The following is a 26989-nucleotide window of genomic DNA, read 5'->3' on the forward strand; positions in this document are numbered from 1 at the left end:
CTCACTCCGACAGCCAGGGCTGCCCAGTTGTGCCAGCCCGGGGACTCCGCCTGCGACCAGGTCGGCAGTCCAGGGTCACATCACGCAAGCATCTGAGAGCAATTCCTGGGCATCCTGACGCGAGACCCTGAGCGGCGCCCCCGCCTTGGGAGCCCAGAGAGGACGGGGGGCTCGGCTCCGGCCCTCGGTGCCTCCGAGCACAAAAGGAACCGCATGCCCTCGACCCTACAGGAGAGCACACAGCCACCCCCGGGAACTCTTGGTGTCCCCAGAATGGAGGTGCTGTCCCCACAGAACAGTGCAGGCAGAGCCAGTGCTCCGCGGAGTGGCTGGGACGCCCGGCTTCCACGCTGGAGAGCCTGGCTCCACCTCCTGCTCTGGTTCCTGACCGCTTCCCGCTAACACACACCCCGGAAGGCAGCCCTTCTGTGGCAGGACCTGAGCCCCTGCCACCCACGTGGGAGACCTGCCAGCCCCCGCCATCACAGGTATCTGGGGATTTGGGGGATCCCTCCCTCTACCTCCCCCCACCACACCCTCCACCTCTCAAGTAAATAAATAATACATTTTCTAATTAAAAATAGAAAACCAGCGCCAGCTTTTAAACGCGTCCCCCTTAAAAACGGCCCACGGCCCCCAAGCACGCCTGGTCAAGTGCGCCGCCAGGGTCTTCCCTGCGCTGGCCCAGACGTCCCGACAGCCCCGAGGCCACACCTGGAGTATCCGCTTCAGGGAGTCCACGTAGCTGCCTTCGCTCTGCACGATGGAGCCCAGGATGTGCCTGCGGACCACCTGGCGGGCGACAGCTCAGTCAGCGGGGAGGGGGGCGGGGCAGGAAGGGCGCCGACAACTCCAGGATGGGGTGGGGCAGCGGGCAAGGGGAGGAGCCGCACTGCCTTCCGTGCTGCCCACACTGCCCCGGGGCCAGCCGCGCCGGCCCCTGCTCGCCGCTCCCATGGTGTCGGCGCCCTCGGCCTTTGGACCACTCTAACAGCAAACTCTCAGGCCGAACTGAAGCCCCAGCCCCCAGCATGCACTGCAGATGGACTCCTTAGGCCACTGTCTCCACGAGAAGGTGCCGGGGCCTCCAGCCCACCGGGGTCTCCACTTCAGTCTCTCCCCGTCCCCGTGTGGCCATCGGGGTCTCTCCTCGGCAGGAGAGACCCTCCAGGAGCAGGGCCCACGCTGGGCCCCCAAACCCCAGCCACAGCTGACCAGCACGTGTGACCGGGGCCTCCCTCACCTGGCGGGAGCAGGGGGTGCCAGGTTCCGCTGCACGCTGGGACCACAGTGGGTCTCTAAGACGCACTGTCACCCGGCTCCCACCCCGGGCATCCCGATTTCCTCGGGACTGAGTGTAACCTGGGTTTCAGGGTCTGTGACATCTCCCAGGTCACTGTGGGACAACGCTGGGCCAGCACACAGGGACGGTGTCCCATGTGGGAGGTGGCCAAGGCCTGCACAGAGCGGCACCCAGTGCAGAGTCCCTGTGGACATGATGTTTGGGGTTGAGCCACTTCTCGGTGGGTGCTCCCCATGCCTCTAGCCACCCTGCACCGTGAAGACAAGAAACGTCTCCGGATGCTGCCAGATGTGCCCTGGAGGGCAAAAATCACCCTCAGGTGACAGCTATGGCCAAGGGTAACTGACAAGGCCTGACCCGGGGGTGCAAAGGGCTAGAGTCCCACCGACAGCAGCAGCAGGAGACCTGCACGCACAGCTGTGGCCTGGGGGTGGCACGGGGGCAGGGTGAGGGCGCCTCCATCTCAAATGCTGTGCAGAGGCTGGGCAGACAGATGGCTAAGGGCTGGAGAAGAGCAGGCGTCCCGGGATGGGGGCGCTGCCCCTGGGCTCCGGCCACTGCCGCGGGCAGACCTGCACGCCAGAGCGGCGCCAGCTTCCTGCTCTCTGAGGGCAGCCAGTTGCGGGATGCTCCGCCAACCACACAGTGGGCAGAGCCCTTCCGCTGGGCCAGCTGCCCGACACACCTCCCTCTATCCCCACCCCTGCATGGGGCAGCAGGGATCGGCCGGCAAACCCGGACCGGGAGGGGAAGTGACTCAACCAGGGTCCCTGAGCAAAGCCACTGGGATCTCAGCGTGATGCCCTGGGGGCAGGCAGCCCTCATTCTGTGGCCACGCCGCCATGTGAGGTCAGCGCGGGCACCTGCACCCTGCGGTCTCCCCCAGGACCCTGCTGATCTTGACCGCCCCTCCCTCCAATAGCGCCTGAGCTAGAACAGTTCACTCTGCTTCCACAGTCGGAGGTGGGGAGCCCCTCAAATCCCGGCATGCCCCGCCCCCCACAAGCCAACAGCATGGAGGCCATAGGACCCTGTTTAGAAAGCCTGTGCATCCAGCTAAGACAAGCCAGGCGCCTCCCACCCCGGTGAGGCCCTAAACCTCGCTTCCCCTTCATGAACCAGACCAGAATAGGCACGGGGAGCAGGCTGGGACCCCAGGCCCCTCCCTGCAGACGCCCCCCCAAACCCCTCACCTGCTGAGGGCTCAGGCCATCAGGCATGGGGCCCAGCTCCGGGGCCGGGGGCTTGATGTCCGTCACGGCCACCTCCAGGAGCCCCATGTCTTCCTCCTCCGAGTCACCTGGAAGGTCAAACAGGGCTGATGACACAGCGGGTGGGGACAGCGCACGGCACCCTGTGCAGGCCCCCGGAGCCAAAGGCCACCCCAGACCAGCCCTGGATGGGGTCTCGGGGGAGGAGCAGCCTCTGGTGCCGTGCGGGACCAGAGCTGGGCCGCTGACCGGTTCAAGTGCTCACTGCTCCACCCCGGTCCTGGAAGGGCCGCCAGCAAAGCCGTACACACGTGAGCAAGAGCGCGCGAGAGAGAATGGGCAGGGAGGACAAGGCCGCGTCCGGCAGGGCCCGGGCTCTCAGAATTCACCCGGCCAGGAGCCACTGCCCCTGCCAGCCGCCCACGGCTCCATCCCTAGCCACTAAAAATAGTTTTCTTTTGGACGCTGAAGTGGGTAAGAAAATAAGCCCCGAGAGAAATGGGGCAGTCTGGCTTTGCGATTTCAGTTTTTTATTCAAAAAAGGAGAAGAAAAAAGAATGCAAAGGCCCACGAGAAGAGTTCAACTGGAACGGGACAGGGACTCCCTGGCCCGAGTGGAAGCGGGACCGGCATGGCCCAGGCCAGGCCCGTGAGGGACGGGGAGCCAGGGGAGGCCAGGCGGAGGGAGCCCCGCGAGATGGGCACGGGTGCAGCGAGATGCGACCCCAGCTGCTCCGCAGCAGCTGTGGGCAGCAGGAAGCGGGCGCCGCGGGAAGCTGGGACAAAAGCAGAAGTGGCAGCCACCCCGGGTGCACCGAGGGAGCAGGGACACGGCGGGTGGGGGGGCCCTTACCTGAGCAGGAGACGGAGGAGGAGGAGGAGGGGCAGCGGACGACGGCGTGGGGGTGGGGGTGGGGGTGGGGGTGGCGGAGGCCCTCCTGCCTGGCCCACATGATGCCCCGGGCATCACCGCGCACCCACCCCAGCCGCCGGGCCCGCGGCTTCCTCTTCCCCCACACACCGCCGCCGGGCAGCATTCTTGGCCTGTGATTCGAGCCCGGCTGCGGCTATTAATAACGCCTCGGAGGGAGGGTCACTCCGGGAAAGGCTCCGGGTTCACGGGCGGGGTGGGGAGGGTGACCCACACGCAGTCGCCGGCCAGCTGGCCTGGCTCCTGCCTTGTCGGGGGCCAGTGCTCCCCCAAAGGCAGAGAAGCCTGGAGACTGGCCAAGCACCCCAGGCCCTGCGCCCACTCCCACGGGCGCCCCGAGAGGTGGGGTTTGACCCATTTCACAGAGGGCAGAACTGTGCAAGGTGTCTGGGAGGCCGCAGAGCTGGGCTGGACCACGTCTGCATGATGCCGTCCTGGTCCCCAGGGTCCACTCCGCGGGGCTCCCACCTCGTCTCAGTCGCCCTCGCCAGCCCCAGGGCGCAGAGGCCACCGGCAGCTCCACCATCCAGAGGAGGAAGCTGAGGCACCCAGAGATGGAAACGGGAGCAGGCTCTCTGCGCGCTCCCTGGCCTGTGTAGCCCCTCCCACAGGGCCTCCTGCGACCCGGAGAGCAGTGGCGGCGCCTCACCCAGGACGTCCTTGCGGTGCAGGAAGGAGACTTTGCGCATGACGGCCATCCGCGTCTTCTCCAGCCCATCCTTGGTCCCGCTCTTGGCGGCCTTCATGAGCTGGGTCATCTGAGAAAGGCAGAGGGGCTGCTCAGAGGGGACGTGGGCCACCCACGGCCACCAGCCTCACCCGCTGAGCCTGGCTGCAGACTCGGAACCACCCAGCCCACTCCTGCCCAGGCTGCAGGGCAGCAGAGGCCAGCAGCGCCGGGGGAGGTGAGCAGGTGCACCTGGCCCAGGGGAGCTTCCTGTGGGCAAGCGGAGGTCCTGGCCTGATTTTTCTCTTTGGGACAAACTACGAGACCAGATGACCAAAGAAGGGAATGGTGTGATGGGGGCGGGGGTGCGGGAGGCTGGAGGCTGGGAGTCCTGGACCTGGGTTCAAATCCCAGCTCTGCCTCTCTCCGGGAAGATGACAGGTCACTAACTTCCCGGAGTCTGCTTCCCAGGCACAACTGGTCCCAGCGCCAGCGCCCAGGCCCAGGCAGGCCCTCTGAGCAGCAGGCCTGGTCACTGCAGGGTCTTTGAGGGGCAGCTACGAGGCCGTGAGTGCGGGCCCAGGCAGGGACCCTCCCCCTACCCCCAAACAGTAGGTTCTTCACTGAGCCACGGCCTGGGCAAGGGGGAGGATCCAGAGAGCAGGATGCAGCCTCCCCCAGTGGGCGCTGGCCGAGGGTGCGGGAAGCTGGCCATGGGATAGAGAAGACAGCCGGTGCCCCCTGCGTCCTTCCCCACCCCCAGCCCGGCCCGGGGGTCTTTTGTCCAACACTGCCAGCAGCCCTACCCCGGGAACCTGCCGCAGGGTGGGGAGGGCTCTGGATCCGCCCCACCCATAGGGGAGCCGGCGTGGGAGCCCAAAGTTCATTTTGGTTAATTTCCACAAACAGCCGTGTGGCATCGCAGTGGACAGCGTGGCTCCAGGAAGACGCTCTCCTCCCTGAACTCTGCTGGTGAGGGACACTGATTTCGGGGTCCTCTGGTCTCCATTCTATCACCTCCCCGTGGGGCCCGGACAGGCTTTCGGGAAACGACTGGTCGGGGAGGGAAGTGAGGCCCCAGCACCCCCCCACGTCTCTGTGGTGGATTCTAAGGTAGCATGGGGGGGCATAGACGCCTTTGAGGAGCTAAAGGGGGCCAGGTGTCACCCCAGAAACTGCACACTGATGCTCCTGCTCTTCTGGGGTGGGGGCTGGGAACCTCTGCAGCACAGACCAGTGCCCACCCTGGCATCCATGGGGCTGTCCAGGGAGCCCCTAAACTGCTCTGTGGGGGAGGGGAATCATCTGAGGCCCTTCCCTGGGTCAACCTGCCATGTCCCCGCCCCCAGAGCACCCCATCCTAGGCTCCGCCCCTCACTGGCTCCCTGAGAAGCCACGCCTGCCCCACCCTGGACTGCCGGCCTCTCATGAGTGTCGAAGGGCCTCTGTGCAAACTGTGAAATGTCTCTTCCCTCCTTGGGCACCCGGGTGTGGGTGTGGGTGCCCCGGGTGTGGGTGTGGGTGTGGGTGCCCCGGGTGTGGGTGTGGAAGCCCCGGGTGTGCAGTGTGGGAGCTCCGGGTGTGGGTGTGGGAGCCCCGGGTGTGGTGTGGGAGCCCCGGGTGTGGGGTGTGGGTGCCCCGGGTGTGGGTGTGGGAGCCCCGGGTGTGGATGTGGGAGCCCCGGGTGTGGGTGTGGGAGCCCCGGGTGTGGGTGTGGAAGCCCCGGGTGTGCAGTGTGGGAGCTCCGGGTGTGGGTGTGGGAGCCCCGGGTGTGGTGTGGGAGCCCCGGGTGTGGGTGTGGGAGCCCCGGGTGTGGGTGTGGGTGCCCCGGGTGTGGGTGTGGAAGCCCCGGGTGTGCAGTGTGGGAGCCCCGGGTGTGGTGTGGGAGCCCCGGGTGTGGTGTGGGAGCCCCGGGTGTGGGGTGTGGGAACCCCGGGTGTGGGGTGTGGGGTGTGGGAGCCCCGGGTGTGGTGTGTGGGAGCCCCGGGTGTGGGGTGTGGGAGCCCCGGGTGTGGTGTGGGAGCCCCAGGTGTGGGGTGTGGGAGCCCCAGGTGTGGGGTGTGGGAGCCCCGGGTGTGGGGTGTGGGAGCCCCGGGTGTGGGGTGTGGGAGCCCCGGGTGTGGTGTGGGAGCCCCGGGTGTGGGTGTGGGTGTGGGAGCCCCGGGTGTGGTGTGGGAGCCCCAGGTGTGGGGTGTGGGAGCCCCGGGTGTGGTGTGGGAGCCCCGGGTGTGGGTGTGGGTGTGGGAGCCCCGGGTGTGGTGTGGGAACCCCAGGTGTGCACTGTGGGAGCCCCGGGTGTGCCCTGTGGGAACCCCGGGTGTGCCCTGTGGGAACCCCGGGTGTGTGTTGTGGGAACCCCGGGTGTGCACTGTGGGAGCCCTGGGTAGAAACCACAGCCCGGCTGCTGTCGGCTGCTGTGACCGCCAGCCGGTGACTTTAGCTCACACAGCCTCCCCCCAGGGTGCCTGTGGACAAGCCGGGCAGGCACAGACCGAAGAGCGGCTCTGCTTCCCATCCAGCTCCCTGCTAACGCGCCTGGGAAAAGCAGGGGATGGCCCAAGTACTCAGACCCCTGCACCCACGTGGGAGACCCGGATGAAGCTCCTGGCTTAGGCCTGGTCCAGGGCCGGCCATTGCAGCCATTTGGTGAATGAACCAGCAGATGGAAGACCTCTGACACTCTGCCTTTCAAATAAATAAAAATAAGTCTTAAAAAAAAAAAAAACAACTCCCATCTCACAGGGACAGAAACCAAGGCTCTGGGCCCTGGGGACCCGCCCAGCACCAGAGCGCAGAACTGGAGCCCAGGGCTGCAGGCCTCCACGGCACTTGCTTTTAGCCTTGACACCAGTAGGTGCTCAGTGAGCAGAGGCTCCCATGGTCCACGTCGCCAGCACCCAGCAGCCTGGGCGCGGCGATTTCTCCTACAGACGCCGCCCCTGCCCTGGGCCTCTCTGAACAGCTCCAAGGGGCAGGACTGTCCTCTGCCAAAACCCAAACCCACCCACCACAGCCATCAGCCACAGATTCCCAGGCCTTGCCCCAGACCTATAGGATGGGCGTCCCTGGAGGCAGAGCTCAGGAATCTGCATATTAATGAGGTGGAGCCCCCGGGGACTCTGGGGGACATCGGGGGTTTCCCTGCAGGGTGCGGAGAAGGCAGCAAGAGCGCAGCTGGCGGCACCGACACGGGACTCAGCTGGGTCCCCGTGCGTGCCCACCCTCCTGGGCCCCAGGGCAGCAGGAAAGGCCAAGGCGGCCGCACCTGCCAACGGCCCCCGGCCAGGACGCGGCGGGACGGAGGGACAATACCTTACAATCGCACTTGTGCTTCAGCTCCTGCATGTCTCTCCCCCCAACTCTTAAAGCCAAGATGTCTCTCTTAGTCCTGGAGTATCTCTCCTTTAGCCTAGTCAGGTCTGGAGAAAGCTGGAGCCCCCCAGCGGCCAGGCAGAGGAGAGCAGGCGAGAGGAGCAGGCAGGGCGGGAAGGAGACAAAACACAGACACCAGGAGAAAGGAGACTCAGGTCAAGTGGCGGGCGGCGGCTGGCCGGGCGGGCGGGCGGGTCCCGGGCAGCAGTCTGGCCGGCTCCTGTCGCGAGGGTGCTCCTCCAGCCTCCAACCCAGCACGCCCGGCGGCTGGGGGTGGGGGGAACAAGCCCAGCCCCCCAACCTGGGGGACAGGAGCAATGCTCTGAGGATAAGGACTGTGTCTTCTCCCCATCCCTGGGGTGCAGCACAGGGCCTGGAACACAGCAGGTCCTCAGCAAGTCTAGGTGGTAGGTGGGTGGGTGGGTGGATGGGTGGATGGGTGGGTGGGTGGGTGGATGGGTGGATGGGTGCCTGGATGGGTGGGTGGATGGGTGGATGGGTGGATGGATGGGTGGGTGGATGGGTGGATGGGTGGATGGATGGGTGGAGAGATGGGTGGATGGGTGGATGGATGGGTGGGTGGATGGGTGGATGGGTGGATGGGTGGATGGGTGGGTGGATGGGTGGAGAGATGGGTGCCTGGATGGGTGGATGGATGGAGAGATGGTTGTGTGGGTGGATGGGTGGATGGCAGGTGCCTGGATGGATGATGGGTGGATGGAGAGATGGGTGGATGCGTGGATGAGTGGCAGGCGCCTGGATGGGCAGGACTGGGCGGGGCAAGGGGATAAACGGGCACAGAAAGCTGTGGTAGAGGGATGATGGTTGGACAGGTGACTGATGGATAATCACCAGGTAAGTGGGCAAATGTGCAGGCCATGGCTGGCAGGACAGAAAGGACAAGCAGACAAACAAGTGATGCACTTGATGAGGTGACTCAGAGCCGGGCCAATGGACGGGTGGACGGATGAAGAGAGGTCAGACGGAGGGATAAAGGGATGGTCGGATGGACAGACTCACGGCTCGCTGGACGGACGGAGCCAGTGCTGGGCCGGCAAGCAGGGAACAATCAGTTGTCCGGGAAAGAGCCCGGCTTTGCGCACTGCTGGGACATCAGTGAACGCAGATGTTCAGGAGAAGCACACGACTGGTTCTCGAGTTCTTAACGAGCTAGCACGAGCCGGCTGTGGCACGCCAGGAAAGGACGGGTGGACAGATGACGGAGGGCTGGGTGGTGGGCACAGTGGTGGTGGCTGAGAATGGGAGAGTGACTGGCTTACAGATTATCTGGGGAGATGGACGGCGGATGGGTGGATGGAGGGAGGGACGATGGAGGTGCAAACACGTGACTGGTATCAGCAGCACTGACATGTAGAAGGACACACAGGACCGAGACAGGCAAGCCTCCTCGGGACGCAGACACAGTGGACGGATCGAGCGCGTAAGCTGCGTGGGCGGCAAACCCGGGCTCCCTGCTCGCTAGCTACCGTCTGCTTACCTCTCCGAGGGCAGCGTCCTCGCCGGCAGAGCGGCCAGAGTCATGGCCGCTTCATAGGGTTGTCGGGAAAATTAAACGGACACTACACGTAAAGTGCAGAGCCTGGTGAGCACTCCAGAATTAAAGGCACCGTTATTCCACCTTTCAAGTGCTCAGCACATGCTGGACGGGTCACGGAGGGACTGTCGTCCGTACGTGATGCTGAGCTGCAGCTCCACCACCCTCTGGCTGTGTGGCTGTAGCCACATCACTTAACCTCTCTGAGCTGCGGTCACACGCGGGCCTTCCCATCAGAGACATGGGACCCTTGACGCCAATACTGGCCACTCTCGGGTCTCAGGACGCTCAGCCCAGCTGCTGAAGCCCTCAGGACAGAGTCCCGGTGAGGAACCGCGACTCCTGACACTGGAAGTCGGGCCTCCGCCGAGCCTGACTCTCTAGAACCACCGCCTCCCTGGGCCTCAGGCGTCCTCCGCCTCTCTCAGGGTCTGAAAAACCAGGAGACGTCAGGGTCAGGGGTCAGTGGCGGAGCTGGCCAGATCAGAGCAGGGCCGTGAACAAGGCAGAGGCCAGCTCTGGCACTTCTGTAATGAGCCCACAGCTTCTGCCCGGTCCCCCACCCGGTGGGATCTCAGTGACCTTGACTTTGAAGAGGTCAGAGAGAGGAACCTCTTGGCACACTGGAAAGAAACCTCCCCCGGACCACAGGAAGCAGCCAGCAGGAGAGCTTATGAGCCAAGCAGGACAACGCAGCCGCTTACGCCTGGGACAGATGCTTCTGAGGAGGTCCCTCCAGTCCCCTCGGCCACTTTCGTTGGCAAGAGTCCACCCACCTAGGCTGAGCTCTCCAGACATCTGCCCGAGGAGCTCCATTCACTCTCTTAAGTTGGGCAAGTTGCCAGGGCCACAGTCAGACTCCAAGGACAGGACAAAACTGCCCCACGCCCCACAGCACACACAACACAGCCAGGCAGCGGTGCCGCAAAACACGCAGCAGGCCTGGGAGCAGGTGCACCCTGGGCCACCCAGGTGGGGGAAGCCTCACAGGCCGGGCTCAGCGGGGTCTCCCTAGGCAGAAATGGGCACCAGAGGAGGGGCCCCTCTCTGGCCTCCTGTCTCCCTGCCAGCCCCCTGGCCAGGAAGCAGGCGGGCGCTGGCCCAGGGCCAAAGGAGATGTGCTCGTGGTTGGAAATTCCAAGAACTGTGCCACGTGGCCTGTCGGCTAAGGAAGAGCCCAAGGCTGCCGGCGTGAGGGCGCAGGGGCGAGAGCCCACAGGCAGCCCAGAGATCTGGGGGGCCCAGCCTGCTCCTCAGCGCTCAGCAGCCCCGACAGCACTGGAGGCAGACAGCAGCTGCGAGGCAGCGTTGCTGGGACCCCTGGATCAGTGCAAGGCTGGGGACGGCCCCTGCAGCTCCCTCCGGGGCCCAGCAGGAAGGCGGAGGCCTATGGAAGTGACTGCGGGACAGGGGAGGGGCAGCCTGCGGCCGGCACGCAGAGGCTGGCCCAGGACTCGCGTCCACCTGGTCACCGTGGCCAGAGCAGGGCTGAGATGCGACCTTGGGGCTTGGGGCCTCTCCTCCCCTCTGGAGGGGGCGGCAGGCGCCCGCTGTTACTGGGCTTTCCCTGCCACTCCTCTGTCCTGGGGCACCTCTGCCCCTCCTCTGGCCTCGGAGCTCAGCCCCGACTCACCTCTCTGGACGCCGCCTCGGCTCAGTCGGGCGGGCACGTGGCCAGGCTGGCGTTCTCAAAGGCATTTCTGTCTTGGCTTTAGACAAACTGTTTCATATTCGGTATCTCCTGCTCCACCATGAAGGTTCACAGAGCCGGGCCAGCTCTCCCTGTTCCCAGGCGACCCCGGCCACGGCCGAAGACACAGACTTGGCCCGTGGCCGGTGTCAGAGAGGCTTTGCTTTTCAGCAAGCGAGACGCACGGGCCGCTTTCCGCCGTCCAGCCACAGAGGCGCCCCACCCCCACAACCGAGAAGCCCGGGGCTCAGAGCCCTGCACTGGGGAGCCCGTCTCAGGTTGAGGGAAGACGTGTGGGTGTGGCCAGCACCCCTGTCCTGGAGGGGAGCCCTCCAACTCCTCAATGGGCAGCAGGCACCAGGAAAGACCTGGAAGGCCACGCCACCATCGCAGCCCAGCCCGGCCTCTGCGCCCACCCAGCCCTGCCTTCCTAGGACTGCCCAGGGGGCAGGGTCCTCCTGCCGTCTCCAGTTTGTAGGAGGAGACTGAGAGGGGCCTGAGGCTGCTAACATGGCCAGGTGGCCACCTTCTGGGCGCTTCTACAGGGGACAATATGCGAGGAGCAAGGCTGTCACGGGAAAGGGAAAGCAGGGGCGGACGGTCTGTCTGCCTCGGGCTGCAGGGACTCAGGACGTCTTCCAGGCGGCCCTGACAGTCATGGCAGCCCCCAGGGCAGGGAGGGCCGGGCTGGAGATGAAGTTGACCGGGTCAAGCGCCAGCTCCAACCAGCTGGTTGGGGTCCCTGGGGCACTGTGTTGAGAATGATTCTGAAGTCCAATCTGGGCCGTGAACATCATGATCCCTTGACTGGGTCTGCCACGGCCTGGGGCGGGGGGAGCTCCTGTGCCAGCTACAAACCACGCCCCTCCCAGGTCCAGGGCTCTCTCTGCACAGCCAAACAGCAAGGCCTGTAGGTGAGCTCCTTTCTCAGATGGCCTGGGCAGCAGGTCCCTCTCTCACCACACCCTCCTGGGAACCGCTGACAGCCAGACCTGAGCGCCAGGCCCGGCTCTCAGCACTCCACACACCTCCCCCCGACCCCACCCCACCCCACCGTGGGGTCTCAGCGCCCAGCTCCTCACCTTGGGCTGGAAGGACACGCGGTGCTTGGTGGGCTCTGCCTCCGGCCTGGCCTCCTCCCCGGAGCCCTCGCTGTAGCTCTCAAACTCGCTGGAGCTCCAGCCTAGGTCCTCGGCCTCCCGGGGCGCTCCGTCCCGGTGCACGTCTTCGTAGAGCAGGCCCCTGTCCACCCCTGCAGGCCAAGGGACAGGGCAGGTGAGCCGGAGCCCTAGGCCCAACTCAGGCCCATTCCGAGCCCAGGCGGGAGGGGTGGGGCTGGCGAGGGGGGCCCTGGCCCTGGGCCCTGCGCCCCGGCTCCGGCTCCATTCCCCAGCTGTGAAGAGGCGACGCCCAGACCTCTGCCCCTCAGGGTGCAGGAAGAAGCACAAGAAATGGTCAGACCCACAGCGGCTCAACAGTTCCTTCAGGGGCCGGCGCTGTGGCATTGTGGGTACACTCCAGGCTAAGCCTGGCCTGAGGCGCCAGCATCCCATCTGGGCAACAGTTCGAGTCCCGGCTGCTCCACTTACGATCCAGCTCTCTGCTATGACCTGGGAAAGCAGTAGCCCAAGCACTTGAGCCCCTGCACCAGTGTGGGAGACCTGGAAGAAGCTCCTGGCTTCGGATCAGTGCAGCTCCGGCCGTTGTGGCCATCTGGGGAGTGAACCAGTGGATAGAAAATCCTTCTCTCTGTCTGTAACTCTGCATCTCAAATAAATAAATAAATCTTTCAAAAAGAGCAGTAATAATTCTCCTAGTACCAGCCTTGCTGTCCTGCGGCCTCAGGGCTCAGCCTGGGCCTCCTCAGCCATTTTCAGAAGAACAAAGAAGGCCTGGGTCAGGCCTGACCAGGGCCGCGGCCTGGCGGGTGGGGGGTGACAATGGAGCTGGGGCAGGGTTGAGATGGCACAGAAGGGGCTCCATGCGGGCCCAGCACGGTCCACTAGGGGGCGCGCCTGACCCGGAGTCCAGGAGCCGGCCCTTTCCTGCCAGAGCCCCCTAGGAAATGCCCCACAGCAAGGGACTGAGACCCTGGGGACAAGGAGCCGGGTCCTCTGGCCTGGACGGGCGGGGCCTGACAGGAGCAGGGCACTCGGGCCCTGGGCAACATGGCTGCGAGCTGCCTGCCGGCCTGTGGGGACCCCACAGGAGACCCAAAACAGAGCCACAGATCACTGCTTCCCTGACCAGCAAAGGAGGTGAACTGTGGAAACTCCACAGAGAAGCCTTGAGTCAAAAACCACCACCGCCCACAGAGTGAAAGCAAGAAAAATGGAGTCACTCACATCAAGCCAGAGATGATGACATCACACATGCTGAGCCAGAAACTGATGACATCACTCATGCAGAGCCAAAGATGATGACATCATTCATGCTGAGCCAGAGATGATGACATCACTCATGCAGAGCCAGAGACTGATGACATCACTCATGTCAAGCCAGAGACTGATGACATCACTCATGTCAAACCAGAGATGATGACATCACTCATGCTGAGCCAGAGACTGATGACATCACTCATGTCAAACCAGAGACTGATGACATCACTCATGTCAAGCCAGAAACTGATGACATCACTCATGCTGAGCCAAAGACTGATGACATCACACATGTCAAACCAGAGACTGATGACATCACTCATGTCAAGCCAGAAACTGATGACATCACTCATGCTGAGCCAAAGACTGATGACATCACACATGCTGAGCCAGAGACTGATGACATCACTCATGTCAAGCCAGAGACTGATGACATCACTCATGCTGAGCCAAAGACTGATGACATCACACATGTCAAACCAGAGACTGATGACATCACTCATGTCAAGCCAGAAACTGATGACATCACTCATGCTGAGCCAAAGACTGATGACATCACACATGCTGAGCCAGAGACTGATGACATCACTTATGCTGAGCCAGAGATGATGACATCACTTATGTCAAGCCAGAGACTGATGACATCACTCATGCAGAGCCAGAGATGATGACATCACTCATGCTGAGCCAGAGATGATGACATCACTTACGTCAAGCCAGAGACTGATGACATCACTCATGCTGAGCCAGAGACTGATGACATCACTCATGCTGAGCCAGACTGATGACATCACTCATGTCAAATCAGAGATGATGTCATCACTCATGTCAAACCAGAGATGATGACATCACTCATGCTGAGCCAGAGACTGATGACATCACTCATGTCAAGCCAGACTGATGTCATCACTCATGTCAAACCAGAGATGATGACATCACTCATGCTGAGCCAGAGACTGATGACATCACACATGCTGAGCCAGAGACTGATGACATCACTCATGTCAAGCCAGAGACTGATGACATCACTCATGCTGAGCCAGACTGATGACAACACTCATGTCAAGCTCAGCGCTTGCTAGAAAGATACTCCTCATCAGACCGAACAGACACCCCGGGCAGTCCGATGACGTGTGTGCTATAGACGACAACCTCGAGTTACCTTCCTACTCGCTCCCCGAGAGTGAGCGGGAGACACCCTGGCCTAGGCATTGGACTGGCGGCACCCGGGAAACTCCAAGAGGGAGCACAACTGATGGGTGACACGCAGGCCTCCACGGAGACGCCCCCCAGAGTGGCCTTTCCCACCACTCTCCCTCCTCTCAGGGATCATGGCCCGGTGTGTGTGAACCTCTGGATCTCCACACATCTGGAGCTGAAGAGGCAGCCCGCTACTCTGCACGGAGCAGGTAGCGGCACAAGCTGACCATGGATCAAGGGCCCGGTGCGTGTGAACCTCTGGGTCTCCTTGCACTTGGCGCTGAAGAGCCAGCTCGCTAGCCCCTTGCTAAGCGACACAAAGTGACTACGGAATCAAACTCCAGCAGAGGGGCCGCCGCGCTGCCTGGCCTGGACATTTCATCAGCCTGCTGCCAGAGCTGACCCCAGAGCCGGCCAGGCCTCTCAGCAGGGGACCTCTCCAACCCCTCACCTTGCTGTCCGCCTGGGAACTCCGAGCCCACTGCCCAGAGTGGCAGCCACCCCATGACTCCCTGCCTGTAAGTGACTGATCCGAGCCCACCGCCCAGAATGGCAGCCACCCCACGACTCCCTGCCTGTGAGTGACTGACCCGAGCCCACCGCCCAGAGTGGCAGCCACCCCACGACTCCCTGCCTGTGAGTGACTGACCCGAGCCCACCGCCCAGAGTGGCAGCCACCCCGACTCCCTGCCTGTAAGTGGCTGATCCGAGATCCATCTCTGCCGAGACGTCGAGCTCCGGACCTTAAACACTGACTCTTTGCGTGACCGCGATACGAACCCTGAGAATACAGTCTTTGGAAGTCACATCAGCCATGTGTTGTAGGAATATGCTTTGACCCTGAGACTGAAAATAATGTTAGACACCTTGCTGTGCGTATACTACTGCCCTCGAAGCTACTTTAACACTGTAGGCTGTGGTCTGTGGATTAATGAATAAGCTCAAGTAGTATTACTGATATTGATATTCATTAGTGCTAAGAGTTCGTTCCAGTAATTCTTTAGTCTTGCCGTTAATGGAACAGTGTTGTAACACTGGAGTTACGCTGTTAAGTGCTAGCAGCTGAGTGTTCTAAGTACACGGTTAGTGATAGGCACGTAGATACTGCGGGGTGTGTCAACAGTGATGCTGGTCAGGGTTTGACCTTAGGGAGCACACTGATGAGTAGTGAGATACAAGCCCTGGTGTGGGAGCAGGGAGGTCTCTCACTGGGAAGGCAGTCTGTGTCCCCGTGTTCCTTTCTTCCCGCGCTCTGACACGTCGCCCTTAAGCCCTGTCGAGCTGTGTGACAGCTGGCGCTGGCGACATGGCCCAAAGCCCCAAAGCCTGTCCTGGGGTGGGCGGGAACAGAGGGCCCAGCCCCGGCTCTGTCACCTGGAGGTCGGGCGTGAGCCCGCGGGGTCAGACAGACAGCGCGCAGGGAGCTGGGCACGGGCGAGGGGTGAGAGAGGAGGGGCCTGGAGACGTCCCCCAAGGCTGCTGACCACCAGCTGACAGCCGAGCCAACGGAACACGGACAGGAGACCCCAGGCAAGCCTCCAACAGGGGCAGTTGCCCGCCAGGCCTGACGGCCCCCGGGAGGGCTTGGGCACCGTCGGCCCCTGCTGCACCCCACGGGAAAGCTGGGGCGGGGGTTGGGGGGGCGGCTACTGAAGAACATGCAGGGAGCTCAGCAGGAGACTCAGGTTCCAGGACCAGGAAGGGCCATGAGGTTATTTTTAAGCAAAAATAATAGAGCCCGCTGTCCCCAGAGATGGGGCGGCTGGCACACAGGCTATGACCATAGAAGGCTGCACTGCTGTCCTTTGGCCGCAGTGGACGCCCCGTGAGCGGCAACCACAGAGCTCTCACGGGCACCCGAAGGGAGCCACAGAGCACCTGGGAGGTCTGTGCTTCCATGGGGTGAACCACGGCTGCCCGCCTGCCTCCTCGTCACGCGCGACATCTCCCAGCAGCCCTGGGGCGTGCAGGGTGCAAGGTAGCACCCCTCCTATTGGATGAGAAATGGGGCCTAGAGAAGCGACGGGGCTGGTGATGGGCAGACAGCGAGCGGGGCTGGGGCCCATCAGGCCGCCAACCGTCGCGCTGCCCCAGGGGCCACCCCGCCCCCACAGCGGGAGACAGGTGACAAGATCCCTGGACCAAGTGTGAACCCCTCGGCCTCCAGGGAACTCACAGTGGCGCCCCGCTTCTGCTGCCGGGGGCTTCGCTGAGGCTCAAGATGGCCACCCCTTCCCAGGCGTTCGCTGCCGCCCGCTCAGTGGCCCACGTGGAATCCGTACCACTCCCTGGGGGCGGGGCCGTGACGGGTCCCATTTTACAGATGGCCCAACGGAGGCCCTGGGAGACGAAGGGGCTCTCTGTGCAGCCCTCCACAAAGGCCTATGCGCTCAGGACGATGTTTTAACTTGATATGGAGGAGCCAAGACCCAGCGGCAGCGGCAGGACATGAACCCAGGCCTGCGCGAGGCCGCTGGCACCTGCAGCTCGCACCACGGCTGAGAACCTCCTCTCCGCACCCCTCTCAGCCCTTGGGCCCGGGCCGGCCGGTGCTGGGGCCCTCGGCACTGACAGCGCTGCCTAGAGCGGCCCTGTGACTCTGGCGCCCTGAGCCCAGCTCTTCGCAGCCTGGTCTCACCTAAGCCTCCGCAGCCGGCAAGCAAGGGTCAAGGGCCTAGGGACCGTGGTCACGAATGTGCACCCCAGGCCACCTGCTCCTAACCACCTCAAGGCAGAGCTCCAGACGGGCCACGTCCTCCCAGGCCCTGAGGACGCCACGTTGTGTCTCCCACGGGACGGGAGCCCCTGAAGACAGGAGGGCAGTGCGGCAGAAAAGGCAGGGCTGCGGCTGCGTGTCCTGGGCGGGGGAGCCGAGCGGCCTGCCCTGCCAACCTCGCGGGGTCGGAGGATGCGCAGCGGGAACCAAGCTGCTTCACCGGCCGAGAAGGTCCCCCAGAGCCCCCTGGGGTGGGCGACAGAGAACGGGAGTCAGAGGGAGCAGGTGCCAGCCCAGTGCTGCCTCAAGTTCCTGTCTGCAGTGAGGACCCAACCCAGCAAACACTGCAGGAGTCGCTGGCCTCAGAGGTCGGCACACAGGGCTCTCCGGCTGCCCTGACCCACTGTCCCTGTTCCCTCCCTTCGGGCGTCTGCAGCAGGACTGCCCCACCACCACCACCACTGCTTTCCGACCCAGGGGTCCTGGGGACTGTAGGGGCTTTCTGCTTTCTCCTGCAGCCTAACAAACCCAGACTCCTGCCCCATTTCCATGAGAGAGGAAGCAAGGCGGGTGGGGTGAAATGATCCACTGATCCCACTCACAGCTGGAAGTCGCCCAGCCAGGCCCCCAAAGCCAGCCCAGCCTGGCCACGCCCCCGGCGGCCCCAGGCTCCTCGGCCTGGATGACCACAGTGGTTTTCAAATGCAAGACGGAAAGGCACTGGGCTGGGAGGGAGGGAAGGAACCGGAAGGAGAAACTGGTTCCCAGTCCCTCCCGCTGCCCCTCCCCGGCCCCCGCCCCCACCGCACCGAAGCAGGACTCGGGAAGAGGCCGTACCGGGCTGATGGGCATCTGGGCTCTCGCAGGGGACGTCGTCGTAGATCACATCTTCTTCCAGGGCGGGGAAAGTGAACCGCTCGACTGCGAGTGGAGAGAGCGCTCGTGGGCTGTGGCGGCCCAGCGGGGACTGCAGCAGCTGGCGGCTGGCCGCGTCCTGGCCGCTCGGCCGCCCGGCTCTCAGGGGATGCTGGTTCCCAGCGTCTCCCCGCCCCCAGCCTCTCCAAGGCGCCTGCCAGTGACCGCAGACCCCCGCCCGCCGCCTGCCCATCCGGCTGCCACAGCAGCTGTCCGGGCACCTGCAGGGAGCACGCGCAGCCCCCGCACCTGCACGCTGGCCCCAGGCAGCCTCAGTCACCCAGGCCTGGCTGGGTAGAGCCGGGATTTGGGAAAGCAGCCCCCACCCCTCCCCCACCCCCACGGGAGCCTGTCCTCAGGCAGGAAGAAGCAGCCCCCTGCTGAGGCTTCCTTGGGAATCTGCCACAGCCTCAACCTCCTGCCCTGCAGATGCTGCCAGGGGCCCTCAGCCTCCCTCCCCCGGGGGCCCAGGACAGCCCTCCCCAGCCTGCGGTCCACCCAGCAAAGGGACCCAAAGCCAACTGGGGCCATGTCACTGGCCCTCCATGGCCCCTGGGCGTGGCCCCCAGCAGCGGCCAGGTCACAGCCTCCCCTGGCCCAGTTGAGCCCCTAACACCCCCACGCCCAGACAGAGCCCCTGCTGCTTACCCAGGTGCACAGCCCACCCTCTGCCCGGGACCTCTCTCCCTAACCTGCTACCTCTCTCTCTCTGCACTCAGGGCTGCCCCCAGCCCTGCCCCTGCCTGCCTCTGTGTGGTTGTGTGCCCAGAGGGACCTGGTCAGGGCCACCAGCGTAGCCCCCCACCCCCAGCCCTGCTCTGTCCCCAGGCGAGGAACACGAGGCTGGCTACCTGTGTGATCTCTTCCCGGATCCCAGCTCCCCCTGGGAGCAGCTGCCCTCAAACAGAGGGTGTTCGCCGGCCGGGAGGACACTCTGAGATACCCTGCCCTCCCCGGTGGGCACACCGGCCGGTGCAGGGGGCACTTACTGCGACGGGAGCTCTTCCGCTTCCAGCTGGAGCGCCGGCCCCCCGCGAGAGCTGCGTCCACGGCCTCCCCATTGCTCAACGCAGCTGGCACCCTGCGGGCCGAGAGACGGCGCCGTGAGCCACAGGGAAAGGCACGGCAGGCCCCTCAAAGCCTCGGGCAGCCCCTCACCACGTGGGCAGGACAAGAGCCAGCGGCAGCAGGTGGAAGGCCTATGGCCGGGCTGGCCCTTGGCAACACCCGTCCCGTTAGGCCTGGCCTGGTACTTGATGAGACCACGAACATCAAATGCCTTCACCGTGACAGGCACCCGCACCCCGCACCAGCGGCCCGGCCCCCCTGCGGCGCGGACCCAAGGGAAAGCTGCCCCTCTACTCTCCCACGTGCTCAGGACGAGCGGGCTGGGGGCCCCTGCTTCCCGCAAAGCTTCAAAAGCCCACGCATGGTGAGAGAGGGCTCCCCCCACCCCTGCAAACACACAACACGCCCTTGGGGAGGGGCTGTGCAGATATGCGACTGGGACACGTCCGAGAAACCCGGCCACTGCCGCCTGACGCCACAGACCCCTGATGCGACGTCCTGACCAGGGCACCACACCCCCGTGCTGCTTCCGCCCAAAACCCGTGAGCGGGTGCAGAGCACTGCCCAGTACTCCCCAATGCCCCCTCAAAGCCACGGAAGCCACGGAAGTCCAGACCAGGAAACGGACGTGGGCCAGAGGTGAGAAGCAGAGAGCTGCCACGGCTGCCACGGCTGCCACGGCCACCGCCCCACGGCGCTGCTGAGCTCTCGAGAGACGGCTACCGCGGCGAAGACACCTGCTTTCATCTGTCATTGTCAGGCAATTCACCCTCGACAGCCACCGGCCTTGCCTTGGTCACTGTGGGGGAAGCTGGTCTTGGAAGCCAGCAGCGCCGGCCTGGGGCAAGGCAGACGCTCATTCCGGCCCCAGGGTGAGGCTTCCCACTGCCGGGTGGTGAAGGCCAAGGGGAACCCCCAGGCCCCTCTTTCCAACTGCTGCTTCCTTGAGCCAACACCTCCCGACCCGGAGACATGGCGAAGGCGCTGAGCGCCCGGAAACACGCAGACGCGACCAACCGCTCCAGCCTGAGTCACAGAGCCTCCGGGGGCCGGCCTGACCCCCACTCCCGAGTCCAGCTTCCTGCTAGTGAGCACCCTGGGAGGCAGCGGTGATGGCTCAAGTCCCTGGGTCCCCGCCAGCCACGCGGGAGACCTGATGGAGCTCCTGGCTCCCAGCTTTGGCCTGGCCCAGCGCCCAGCGGTAACAGGTATTTGCAGAGTGAACCAGCAGATGAGAGATTTCTCTCTTTCTCTCTTGGCTTCTCAAATAGATGAAATAAACAATCTAAATATTTGCCTCACAGACTCCTGTGTCAAGGTCGCCTATTTTGCCTGTTAAGCCACTGGGGTATTTTTTTTTCTGATAAAGAAAAAAAATTTATCATTTATTAGTTTGAAAGTCAGAGTTATACATATATAGAGAGATCTTCCATCCACTCATTCACTCCCTGAAGGCCACAATGTCCACGGCTGGGCCAGACCAAAGCCAGGAACCAGGAGCTTCATCCAGGTCTCCCGTGCGGCCCAGGGACCCAAGCACTCGGGCCGTCTTCCACTGCTTTCCCAGGCTACTGCATAGATCTCAAAAATAAAGGAGAGAAACAGCATTCCACGTAGATTCCACGTAGATTCCACGTAGAGCCACAGACCCAAGTTCAAGGCTCTGACTGCCTGCGTCCCCCCCAGCCCCGGTGTTGCTGTCCCGATTCCCAGGGTGGCATCAGGAGGCGGGATTTTCTGGAAGTGACTGGGTCATGAGGGTGGGGCCCTCACGAATGGGGTTAGCGCCCTCCTAAAACAGAGCCCAGAGATCTCCCTCAGCCCTGCCACTGCACGAGGGCACAGCGAGAGGACAGACGGCCGCCTGGGGACCAGGAGAGGAACCCTCACTGGACCACTGAGTCTGCTGGTGGCGCCCTTACCCAGGACGTCCCAGCCTAAGGCACCACGAAGCCCACAGTCCCCGGCAGCCCCAGCGACCCCGTCCGAGAGAAGCTGTCCTGGCCGGCTCCAAGGCTGCAGTGCAGCGTGACCCAGAGAACACCCAGAAGGCCCTGCGTGAGCTCTGGAGACATCGAGGCAGGGCTGGGCGTTACCGGGAGAGGCCAGGCAGGTTTAGGAGGGAGCAGGAAACCCCGCAGGAGCATCCGAAAGCCGGGGAGGGGGGGGCTGCGCTCTGAGCCTCTGAGTGCAGATCCCCAGAGCACAGCCAGCAGCCGGCCCAGCTTCCGGTCCTGGCCTCCCGGCCTGGACAGCAAGCTCCGCACAGCACACCGAAGGCACCTTCTCGCCCACCCCTCCGGCAAGTCACCAGGCCAGCAAGAGGCAGGGCTCCAGTCTGCACCGAGATCTGCCCCTGCCCCGTCTGCACAGCCTTGCTCGCCAGGCCAGCCCTGCTGCCCCAGACTGGAGCAGGCATCGCCCAGCAGGACTGCGAGGGAAAGGAGGGAAACGGGCAGGAGCCCTCGGCACACGCCCACCTTCAGGTAGGGGTGCAAGGAGCGAACCTGCCGGGGGTGCCACTCCCCGCTCCCTGCAGCCCCTGCGCCCACCTGCTCCCAGCTGAAGCCACACAGGGCCCTGCCCAGCTGGGAAGTCCAACTCCCTCCTTCTGGGTCCTCCTCCAAGGCTCCAGATAGTGAAAGAGCCATAAAACCCACTCAGAGGCCACTTATCACAGCCTTATCTGAACTGCCACTGCCTCTGGGAGATAACACCCAGGCCTGCAAGGTGAGGCCACCACTGCCCCGCCCTCTAGAGGGGAGGGACTCGATGGGGACCGGGACAGGACAAGAAGGACCGGGACAGGACGAGGAGCCCGAGCAGAGGGAGGCAGGCAAGCAGGCAGGGGACGGACAAGAGGACCGCTCCGACGCCTCCAACAACCAGTGCTCGCCGTGGGCCAGACACCGGGAGGCCTCCTGGTCTGTGTCCAGCCCCCAGAGCTCCCGCTGCCCCCATGCGCCACCTGCTCTCTCTCCAGGGGGAGAGCGGAGAGAACGCCTCATGACAGCAGGGACCTGCTCCGTCCCGGCGGCCCCGGCACGTGGTCGGCGCTCGGCGATGGCGAAGGCCGTCCAGCCCGCTACAATGATCAGCAGCTCCTCCGAGGACAGCAGCGCCCCAGCCTGCACCCTGAGGCTGCCACGGGGCCACGGTCTCTCAGGGGGCCTCCATGGGCCACACGCCCCACAGGGTCCCTTCCCAGAGCTTATGCAGTGTGGGTGGTCCAGCAAGAAGACCCCCAAAACCAGTCTGACCTAAGGACTCCTGGCCGGCTGGGTCTACACAGCGCATTTCAGGCCAAGGCACAGGATGTGGGAAACAAAGAATCCCCACGGGGGCAGGGAGGGGGACCAGCACCTGCCTCAGCCGGAGCCCCGATGCCGAGGGGCAGGCTTCACCCTGGGCAGGGCAGCAGCACCCCACCAGCCCAGGCCCAAAGCCAGGCGACACGAAACGCCGAGCTCGGGCCAGGCCTGCCGCCGGTTTCTTTTCAGCCCTGGCTGCTTTCTGGTTGGTACAACGTAAGGGCCTTAAAGACGCCCTGAAGGAGACGGTTTTAGACCTCCCAGAGGCTCATGGGCTTCAGGGGAGAAATGACCCGTCAGAGCCCCTGGGCTGTGTGTGGGGATGAGCAGCTTAGTTCAGAGCCAGGTGAATTACCACTTCCACTTCCTGCTGTGAGGACTAAATGAGGAAACCCAGGGAAAGCACGTGGCACTGCTGTGTGCCTCGGTTTCCACATCTGTTAAATGGGCACGGTAACGCCCTCTTAGGGTTCTGGCTGGCAAGGCAGCAGTCCCCACCTGCGCCCCTTCCCTTCGCCACCTCTCCCCCGGGTACAGCGTCCCTCGATGGCCGGCACCCTAACACCGACCCCACTGTCCCCCCAGGGAAGCCACGGCACAGGTGGATGGCATGCACAACGCCCCTCCATGACAGATCGGGGGCCCTGGGCTCAGCGGCCAGACTGCGAGGGGCTCTGCACCCCAGCAGTAAGTGACTGGGAGCCCTAGGGGGTGTTCAGGCAGAGAGCAATCCCCTCGGGGGAAAACGCTCACTAAATGCTATTAGATAAAAAAAAACAAGTTAGCTACCTCGCAGCAGCCTGGGCACTAAGGGAGCACACAGCTCCTTTAAAAACGTAGGAACGCAGGGCCGGCGCTGTGGCGCAGCAGGTAAAGCCGTCACCTGCAGTGCTGGCATCCCATATGAGCGCCGGTTCAAGTAGCGGCTGCTCCACTTCCAATCCAGCTCTCTGCTGTGGCCTGGGAAAGCAGTGGAAGTTGGCCCAAGTGCTTGGGCCCCAGCACCTGCAGGGGAGACCTGGAGGAAGCTCCTGGCTCCTGCCTTCAGTCTGGTTCAGCCCTGCTGGTTGCAACCATCTGGGGAAGGAACCAGCAGATGGCAGATTCTCTCCCTCTGCCTCTCCTTCTCTTTCTGTGTAACTCTGACTTTCAAATAAATAAATAAATCTTAAAAAACAAACATGTCTGCTTGTATGGTTGCATGCACAGCAAAGAGGCAATACTGAGACACACAGTGATGTCTTTTTCTGCACTTCCTGACTTTTTTTTTTTTTTAAATGACAGAATTACAGAGAGAGGTAGAGACAGAGAGAGAGGTAGGTCTTCCATCCTCTGGTTCACTCCCCAGATGGCTGCAACGGCCGGAGCTGCGCCAATCAGAAACCAGGAGCCAGGAGCTTCTTCCGGGTCTCCCACTAGGGTACAGGGGCCCAAGGACTTGGGCCATCTTCTACTGCTATATCAGGCCATAGCAGAGAGCTGGATCAGAAGTGGCACAGCCAGGATTAGAACCTGCACCCACATGGGATGCTGGGGCTTCAGGCCAGGGCTTTAACCCGCTGAGCCACAGCGCCGGCCCCTGCACTTCCTGATTTTTTTAAACATGTATGACTTACACAGAAAGGCAGAAGGCAGGAGGGTGCCCTAGGTCCCTCGTGCCCTGCAGTCTGCCCTGCTCTGGGGACAGTGACACCAGCAGCTCACTGAGCAGGCATCCGATCCTCCATATCCCATTTCAGCCACCCGGGGGCCCTGTCAGCCGGGCCTCATCACCCCGCTTTACAGAGAGGACCCCCAGGGTTAGGTCCGGGTCACTGGCTGCTGTGTAGCGGGCTCTGACCCACATCTCCGTGGGAGCGGGCGGGGCTGGAGGAGTGGGAACAGAGGGCGTGGAACCGAACAGTTAACCCTGGCTCCGTCCTCATGCTCACTGCGCGGGTCTGCATCCGTGTGGAGGAGGTCAGGGTGGTGCCTGCCACAGGAGAGGGTCCCGGGGACTGGTGAGACAAGAGGCATCAAGCCCCCAGGACAGGGCCTGGCGTGGAGTAAGTGCCCAGCACACACGAGCCAGACACACAGAACAACACAGCCTGGGCAGAACGCCAGCCCCGTGAGAAAGACGCGCTGGCTGGCGGGAGGGGGACAGGGATGAGGGGCAGGGGAGCCCAGGCAGGCAGTGGGCACTGCCTGGACACTCGGGGGGCATGGGAGGAGGAGCCCCACCTCACCTTAGGAGCCCTCGGACGAGCGAGTCCACCTGGCGGGACCTACAAAAGGGGCCCCACGCTCACGTCCTCTTGCCCCAGGGCTGCTGCTGTGGACAAGTTACCAAACCCGGTGCCCAAAACCCGGACTTATCATCTCAGTGGTGTCGGGGTCAAAGCCGAAAGCAAGGACCTGCGTTGCGGCGCGGCGGGTTAAGCCCTGGCCCGAGACGCTGGCGTCCCATATGGGCACCGGGAGACTCAAACGCTCCAGAGTCGTGAACCAGCAGGTAAGACAAGCCTGGGCTTCCAAGCAAACCCAGAGGAGGTCTGCAACAGTCCAGAAAACCTGGAGAATCCCCCCCAGGAGCTCGGGGGGCCCACGGACTCGCTGACCCACCCCCGCCCCCCACGAGCCCCGGACTCCCCACACCCAGCAGAATCAGAAGCCGCAAGGCCAGGGTCCAGCGGCAGGCGGAACGCCCAGCGCCCGGGTTAAACCCTGCTTCACTCAGCCTGGCCACCTCTCTGCCTGACCCCCCACCCCCCCGCCGCTCCTGCTATGTCCCAGGAGGCGGGGGTCTGACGGCGCCAGGCCCAGGTGAGCGCCTCCAGCCAGCGGGCAGCACAGTTGTGTTGTCCAGGCCCTAGGAAGAGAGGACAGGAACCTCCAGGGAACCAATTAGAGACCCCAAGGCTGGCGCTGGGAGTCAAAACCCTGCCCTACTAGGAAACACTGACCCAGGGCCCCTGGGGACAGAAGCGAAACCAGGCAAGGACAAGCAAACTGCGGCAGAGGGGGCGGGACACTCAGGTGAGAGGTGTGGGCCTGCGGCCAGGAACAACCTGGGAAGCTCAGGGTTCCTGGCTCCCACGGGACGCCAGGGGCTGCTCCCAGCCAGGGGCCACGAAGTCCACAGGGAAGGCAAACCCCGTGGTGGCTTTGGGAGAAGCCGGACCTCGTCCTGCGACCCTGGGAGACGCCAGTCAATCCTCTGAGCCCCAGCGGCTCGTCTGCGACGTCCCCGTCCCCTGGGGCTCCTGGTGGTTCCAGCACCAAAGTGATGGACACGACGCACTTCACCCGCATGCGGCTCTGCCAGCGGCCCTGACACTGTCAACAGCACTGGGGTCGGGTGACCACTCCGCCACTGCAAGCCCCGCCCCCAGCCCTCCAAACTCCATCCAGAGCCTGGCTCCGTGCTAGGCAGCCGTGAGGATGCGGCTGCAAGCAACAACCCCCCCAAACAGGAAGTGACCTGGGGGTGGGTGGGAGACCCCCCCCCCGACTCTTCCACACTCACAAACCTTCCTGTGGTGGGGAGAGCTGCCTCTGTTCCAATTTCAAGGGGCTTCGCCCAGAAGCACACACCTGGCAGTGCTGAGGCTCCCCAAGTGTGTGGGGGGGGGTCTGGAACATTCCACGGCCTGCCTGGAAGCCACTATCCCAAGAGCACAGGGACCCTCCCTTAGCAGGCACAATCCCGACCCCAATCAGCACAGGCACATGGGATGGCACATACAGAGCCGGCCCCACCCACCCTCCCTCCGGGAACCAAAGGACGGGTTCCGGGAGGCAGGTGGCACCGAGGTCGACCACGGGCCTCCAAGTCCAAGGGCCTGGGTTCTAGTCCCTGCTCTGAATGCACTGAGCCACCCCCTACTTCCTGGGGCCTCCATTTCCTCATCTATGTAACGGGCAACGACAGTGTCTACTTCCTAGAGACATGGACAGTGAGCGGCCCTGGGCATTTAGCCCTGTGCCCAGGAAACAGTGACACCATCGTCTGTGTCACGGTCACTGCTGGATGCTGTTATCTGCCCACAGGTGTGACCTTCACCAGTTAGCGGAGCCCCCAGCTCCCCTTGGGCCTGCTGAAGAGGGTGGCCCAACCTCAGATCTGCCCCAGTACACACCCAGAGACACCTGCAGTTCTGTTTACCCCCACAGCCACCTGGCTGCCTCCCCTCAGGCACCCAGCCAAGCATCAGAAGACGAGGAGGTCCACGCAGGCTCCAGGCCAGGGCGCCTTCAGCAGGTGCAGCTGCCTGCCAAGGTCACTGCCTGCCAAGCAGCGTCAGTCACCCTCAGAACCACCTGCTGGGCCGGCCACGTCCCACAGCCAGTAGCAGGGGCTGGATGCCACCAGGCTGCCTCCCAGGGCTGCAGGGCCCCCAGCTCTACAACAGCCACAGTGAACACCCTAGAGCAGCTAGCCGTGCTGGCCAGACGGACGCTCACTGAGCTTTGCAAGGCCTGCTGCCCCACTGTGCGATCAAGCCAGCAAGGCCGAGGCCAGGAAGCAGCTCCACGTGGCTCTGAGCCCCCAGGCCCCGGAAGCCCCTGGCTCCCCCAGGTCTCACTCCCTGAGCCCCCGGGCCCCGGAAGCCCCTGGCTCCCCCAGGTCTCACTCCCTGAGCCCCCGGGCCCCAGAAGCCCCTCGCTCCCCCAGGTCTCACTCCCTGAG

The 26989-nt window shown here is 63.7% G+C and overlaps 1 protein-coding gene across 7 annotated transcripts in view; it reads right to left on the minus strand.

Annotated features, from left to right (window-relative positions):
• Nucleotides 1-26989, minus strand: part of ARHGEF10L (Rho guanine nucleotide exchange factor 10 like) — a 148074-nt gene that overhangs the window by 57203 nt on the left and 63882 nt on the right. For 4 of the 7 annotated variants that reach the window (XM_070077038.1, XM_051830671.2, XM_051830674.2 and 1 more), the window contains exons 5-11: nt 18928-19019; nt 17861-17944; nt 11812-11981; nt 7425-7541; nt 4095-4203; nt 2497-2603; nt 715-792 (exon numbers count right to left, since the gene is read on the minus strand). In XM_070077038.1, coding sequence (XP_069933139.1) covers nt 715-792; nt 2497-2603; nt 4095-4203; nt 7425-7541; nt 11812-11981; nt 17861-17944; nt 18928-19019 — 757 coding nt within the window. Of the gene's footprint in view, nt 1-714; nt 793-2496; nt 2604-3367; nt 3567-4094; nt 4204-7424; nt 7542-11811; nt 11982-17860; nt 17945-18927; nt 19020-26989 lie in introns of those variants that run through there. The other 3 variants (XM_070077039.1, XM_070077040.1, XM_051830675.2) reach the window with 2 other exon arrangements.

Source organism: Oryctolagus cuniculus, chromosome 7 (assembly GCF_964237555.1).
Source record: "Oryctolagus cuniculus chromosome 7, mOryCun1.1, whole genome shotgun sequence".
Lineage (NCBI taxonomy): Eukaryota > Metazoa > Chordata > Mammalia > Lagomorpha > Leporidae > Oryctolagus > Oryctolagus cuniculus.